At 36.0% G+C, this 6,000-nt stretch overlaps 1 protein-coding gene across 1 annotated transcript in view; it reads left to right on the plus strand.

Annotated features, from left to right (window-relative positions):
• The window catches only part of GPM6A (glycoprotein M6A), a 328,162-nt gene extending 322,549 nt beyond the window's left edge, over window positions 1-5,613 (plus strand). Inside the window, exon 7 of the mRNA XM_035004302.1 lies at window positions 3,492-5,613. Coding sequence (XP_034860193.1) covers window positions 3,492-3,644 — 153 coding nt within the window. The 3' untranslated portion in view covers window positions 3,645-5,613. The remainder of the gene's footprint in view (window positions 1-3,491) is intronic.
• Window positions 5,614-6,000: the final 387 nt, after the last annotated feature.

Consider the following 6,000-nt stretch of genomic DNA (forward strand, 5'->3'; position numbering starts at 1 on the left):
TTCTGTCTCTTCCCTGGTAACTCACTGTGAAGTCCAGTTTGCTCACTGGACTACCAAAAACCAACCTTGGACAAATACTCAGAGCATCGGTAATAGTTTTTGCAGCCAAGATCTTCCAGTCCTAATTTTTGCATCCTAGTATACAAAGTAATAATACAAAAGTAAGGTAGTATAGAGCTCTAGAATGTTCCCAGTAACTTCACAAATCACAAATATTATAGCCAATTCAATATGCAAAGATGATGAATTGATTCGGGTTTATTTAATTCCTTTCCTTATAGTGCCAATACACTGTCTAATGTGTTGGTGAAGGGAACACTTTTTGAAAAATAAGACTGCTTTCTCTCTTGCCAAAGAATAAAACTAGGGGAGTCCCAGGGTGGCTCAGTGGGTTAAGCACCCAACTCTTGATTTCCGTTCAGGTCATGATCTCAGGGTGGTGGGATCCAGCCCCGCGTAGGGCTGGCTCTATGCTCAACAGGGAGTCAGCTCCAGATTTCTCTCCTCTCCCTCTGCCTCTCCCCCTGCTCTCTAAATAAATAAATAAATAAATAAATAAATAAATAAATAAAATCTTTAGAAAAAGAATAAAACTAGGAATAATCAATGGTAAGGTACTAATGAGCCATTTCAGACGAGTTATTTTTTAGTGACTTTATAAACACTTATGTATTGAGATTTGATTCTGTTTTACTAAAAGTGATTTTTAAAAATAACAGAAATGACCATGTCAGTGCTAAAGTGAGTTTTCAGACATTTTGTTAATTTAGTATCATGCTCATTGCTCAACTTTTCAGATCGACTGTATAAACCTGTACATAGGAATTTTATTTCAGAATATGAGGTGCTTAATAAGATCATGTTGGCTAATTAATTGGAGGGGTCACAATAAGACAATAAGCAAAGGCTCTGTATTCCCAGCCTAAAATCAGTGCTAAAATATGCCCTGAAGAAGCATGACATGTTCTGGGCAGTGATATTCCAAGCACACATTCCTATGCAATGGATAATTGTTAGGGACTTGTGTTTGTTCAAGCAACATACACTCACGTATAGAGGTCTATCAAAGCACGTTTTGTGAAGCGGTGTGTAATAAAGCATGCGTTCGTATTTGCTACATATGTGTGTGTGTAAAACTGTGTAAAAATGCAGGCCTTTAGGCATACATTAGTGAAGAGTACTTGTGTAAATGAATAATGTACTTAAATGTCCCCAAAAATGCTTACTCTGAAATGATTCTATTATCAAAAAGGTCTTAAGATAAAAGAAATTCAGATGCTGTGTATTTCTTAAGAAATCTGTGCTTTGCATGAACTCAGATACTAAGTTATAAATAAATTTTATTTCAAACTACAAGAGTTTAGAATGTTATTTTTAAGTACATCCTTTTGGATATCTAAACATACTCATAGCATAAATTCCTTAAGAAATAAATAACATCTAACTACCGATTGACACCGGTATTTCCAATTCATTAGCTCTGGTAATGGTTAAGGTTTTAGGAGACAGGGCTAATATAACAATAATTACTGCTTCTGCTCCTGGTACTAATATTAGTATCAATAGTACTGTTATTTGCTCATATTTCTTTAAGCCTTGCTCTGTTGAAAGCACTGCCAAATGCTTAAGCACATAAATACATTCAATAGTCATAATATAGCCACTGTCATTAACCCCATCACCAACTCCTTCAACACTCAAAATATACTACCAGCATTATTTCCATATTAGAGATGAGAAAATTGAGATAAATCCTTCTCTACCAAAATATTTAAAACATCATCTGCAATGGAAGGCAAAGATGGTAAAAATCTGTACTAAGACTAATGTGATCCACTCCATTTGATTTTTCAGAGGCGTTAGGAAGTTCTGTAGATGCTGGCCAAAGGGGTCCACTTGCATTGCACCAGGTTCCTGGGGACCGCTGTCCACCTGCCGAGGGACAGTAAGAGCCTGGCAGCTGGTGTCCCCCTAAGGCCAGAGGAAATGTCTGCAGACTACTGGAAAGTGCCCAGTTCTGAACTAGAAAGACGTTGAAGCTCTTTCAGTATTTCACTCATACATATTTAATAATAATTTAGGGGTCATATTTTCTCAGGCTTTAAAAGGAAGGTTTTGTACATCTAAAAATATATTCATTCATGTGAAACGTATTTTGAGTACCCACTGCTTGCCAAACATCCTCCACAGCACTTGATATCTTCTGAGCAACCCAGCAAGGTGCCACGTGAATTTGGTCATGTGTTCAGTCCTCTGTTCGGTCCCCATACATGTAGTCATGAAGCCTTCACTATGAAAATGACAGAGGACAAGAATATAACTCACAGCTCTTGCTTGCATGCAGCTTACAATTTCCACTACACAAAATGCAGGATTTCAGAGGAAACAGAACATTCTGAAAATTCTTTTTGGTATTCCTCTTGGTATGCATCTTTTCCCATATTGCCGTGTGAAAATTGTCATTTTTTTTTCCTCCTGCCTCTTGACTACCTTAACGTATTACAGTAGTCTCCATTTAGAATTGACTTTGTGTTCTTGATGTCTATCCTTACTTTTCTAAAACCAACCTACCTCCTGTCTTTCAGTGCTCTTGGCTAATCAAAATGTTAGTGTTCTATTTTACTAAATTATGGACAAAAATATTGCCCACCCTTTAAAACTCAGATCAAGTAAATAATTAACAACTTAGTTTCTCTTTCATATTCACCCATCAAAAGCCATCCTTTGGAAAACTGCTTTATCTCTCTCTATGGACCAGGAGTGAGGAAAGAGAGCAAAACAAACCAGTGCTCTCCTAGCTGAGTGCGTTCAAGTCCAATCAGGAACTTCATTACTTGAGTAACCATGTTACTCGAGACAGATCAGAGGCTTCCTTTGTGAAGATGGCACTCTTCTAGCTATTGTGAATGTATGCAAACATACAAAATCCATATGACACAATACTTGCTCTCTTGTAGTTTACAATCTAAAGGAAACTGCAAAATTATGGAAAATTAACTTGACAATTAAGTCACAGATTTATTTGGGGGTTTCCACGAGCCCTCTTTCTGTTGCACAGCCCGCAGTAATACATCCTCCCATTAATTCAGAATTGTCTAGACTCAAACAGTGTAAGAGACTATTTTCTGTTACAGATGGGAAAACATAGATACACCAACATGAAATGTATAGTCTGTTGGTTTGGGTAAGTGAGGGCAGAATGGACAGGAAACATCACATAAAGATTGAGAATCAATCTTGGTTACTCCAGACTTGAAAAAGAAGGAGAGAAAGATTTTGAAAGAAAGGGAGCTGTGAAGATGCTGTTATATAGTTGGAGATGTGAGAAGGAATAACATTTATTATTCTCATTACCACAGAGGTTTTGGTTCCGTCTTATTAGCACCCATATCCTACGTAAGCATATAATTTGACTATTTCTTTCCTGATAGCAAGGGGTACTGACGACACTGAACAGACTTCCAGTATAAATTATTTCTGTCTTTGATTAGGTTCACTACCTTATGGTTCTGTCGGCCAACTGGGCTTATGTGAAGGATGCCTGCCGGATGCAGAAATACGAGGACATCAAGTCGAAGGAGGAGCAAGAACTCCATGACATCCACTCTACTCGCTCCAAAGAGCGGCTCAACGCATACACATAAATAAGCCCTTCCTGTCCCTCCTGCCATTCAGATGCATTGGTGTTTAACTAAGGGCCATCCAACCATCCAACCTTTTGAAAACTAAAATGGAAGTGCTTCTCATCAATGATATGTAGGGTGACTTATGACTCACCTGAACACAATTCCTTGTTGTTTAGCACTTGATTTCCTAATCCGTTAAATTGGTGTGATCAGATCTCTTCTACAAGCTCCTATCCAGCCTTTACCTTTTTTTTTAAATTTCTCCAACTCATTTAATAATTCTGTAAGATTGAAGATACTAACATTGTCAAATGCAGAGATTTATTTGACTTTTAACTGCTTCCCATGTGTTAATACGTAACACCTTTTGCATTATTTCTTATGTTTTGGAAAGAAAAATAGCTTTTTATACTTTTTAGTTTCGATTTCGGTAACTAGTTTAACTACAGGTAACCTTCAAAGGGACCACTGTACATTATGAACAATAGACAGAGATGGTATCATGATGACTCTTCTTGAAATCTGGAAATCCCGTCTGGAGATCAGGGGCCACGTTCATACAGGCCCTGGTTCATGTTTTCATCAATCTAAGGTGCAATTTCTAAATTTGTAAGAGTAGGTTTAAAAAAAAAGTGCTTCTTATCTTTGTTAACATTGTATTTTTTTCTTGATGTACTTAAAAGGTATTTCTCTCTGATTACTCCTGTTTATGTTGTGAGCACGTAGAAACAGTGTTACTAATGCATGGCTAGTTGCCTTTTTAAGATTGTGACACCAGACTTACCTTTTAAAGCTTAGTATAGAGACAATTTTCATGGAAATAACTACTGTGAACTCTTGAAGAGTGATCCCTTTGTGATTTAAGCAGTGGCTGGATTGGAACTTTTAATATGCTAATGTGGAACATTAATTACCTTTATGAAGGTGGTATATTAAGAAATAAGCACAGTAACCCCTCCGAAGTTGTTTTACCTACTTTAAAACATTTTAATGGATTGCACCTCTGTAAACTATCCCTCCATTGTGTATGATATATTTGAAAAGGCTTCCATTAATATAATAGCTTTGCTTGCAGCCTTCCAATCTATGTTGGTTTACCTGTAGTGTTTTTTAAAGTGTGGTCAGAGGCCACTCTAGAATGTATCCCTTCCAAGTGTAGTGATAGATCTGTTTTTATTTGAAGTAAGTCATTTTAACCAAATGTTCATTCATAATCATTTATAAGAAGTACCTATATCAAAGGAATAAAAAAAAAAAGCAATCAGTATTACTGGACCAAAATTGGTGTTTGTTTTAACCTTGACTCTTCTTTTGATTATTTCTAATGCTACAAGAATGCTGTAAAGTGTCTTTTAAAATGATGTAGCCTGACAAGACATTTTTGTCAGTGTATAAAAATTAGGTAGTATTGTGCACTGATTTGACCATTGTGAAATCTTTTCTCAGTGTAAGTGCATTTCTAATAAAATTTATGAGTGAAACAATCTTTGTACAACGACTAGTCATGCATCATCCATAATTTTACAAGTTCTTGTAGTAGGTAGCGGGGTATTACTAGGGTTATCTGTGGCATGATTATGCATTCTGTAGTATTATTTAATTAATTTGGGGGTTTGCTTCCTTTTTTTACACGTAGATTATCTTACTGGTTCAACATTTTTCTGATATATGCAGTATTACAGATATTCAGCAAAAGTATTAATGGGCTTCTTTAAATTCTATATTATAGTGTTTCAGTTCTGTGTCTTAACAGTTTGTGATGATTTTTAAAACTGTCTTTTAAACTTATGTAATGATGTTGATGCTTTTGGCTTTTTTTTCCCTGGTATTAGAGTTTGTATTTTCACAAAGAGTGCTTTGTAGCAGGCATTATAATTAATCTGTTTTGTACATAAATGTGCCAACAGCTTGATGGTGGCGTTTTTGAAATGTAGAACAAAGTGCTTGCAAAATGTAATAAATACACTTGTGTACTTTGTGTACTTATTATTAGTTTCTGCAGTGTTTTCTTTGTGGTTTTTTTTTTTTTTGGTTTTGTTTTGTTTATTCCTCTTTCCTGTGTATGTGCACTCTTTCCAGATGCAATAGACGCTGTCTTTTTAGGATGCTTATTACCTCAGTTGAGCTGACCTCACAATGAACTGAGAATTCTGTGTATGTCATGCAGCATAGGGAGGCTAGGGAGCTGGGGAGAGGGCAAAGGTGTGAAGATTTTGGAGGTCATTTAATTTAGCAAAATGATAACAATTCCCAACTTATGCTATTCCTTGCCTAATTTCTATTGTTTTGTGTTTTCTTTAGAGCTTCCTAAACTAGTAGAGAAACAAAAAAGACTAATTCAATTCAGAAAGAAAAATGATTTCTTGGTTCGCTT

This window comes from Mirounga leonina, unplaced genomic scaffold, assembly GCF_011800145.1.
Source record: "Mirounga leonina isolate KUSES-001 unplaced genomic scaffold, KU_Mleo_1.0 Mir_128, whole genome shotgun sequence".
NCBI classification, from domain to species: Eukaryota; Metazoa; Chordata; class Mammalia; order Carnivora; family Phocidae; genus Mirounga; species Mirounga leonina.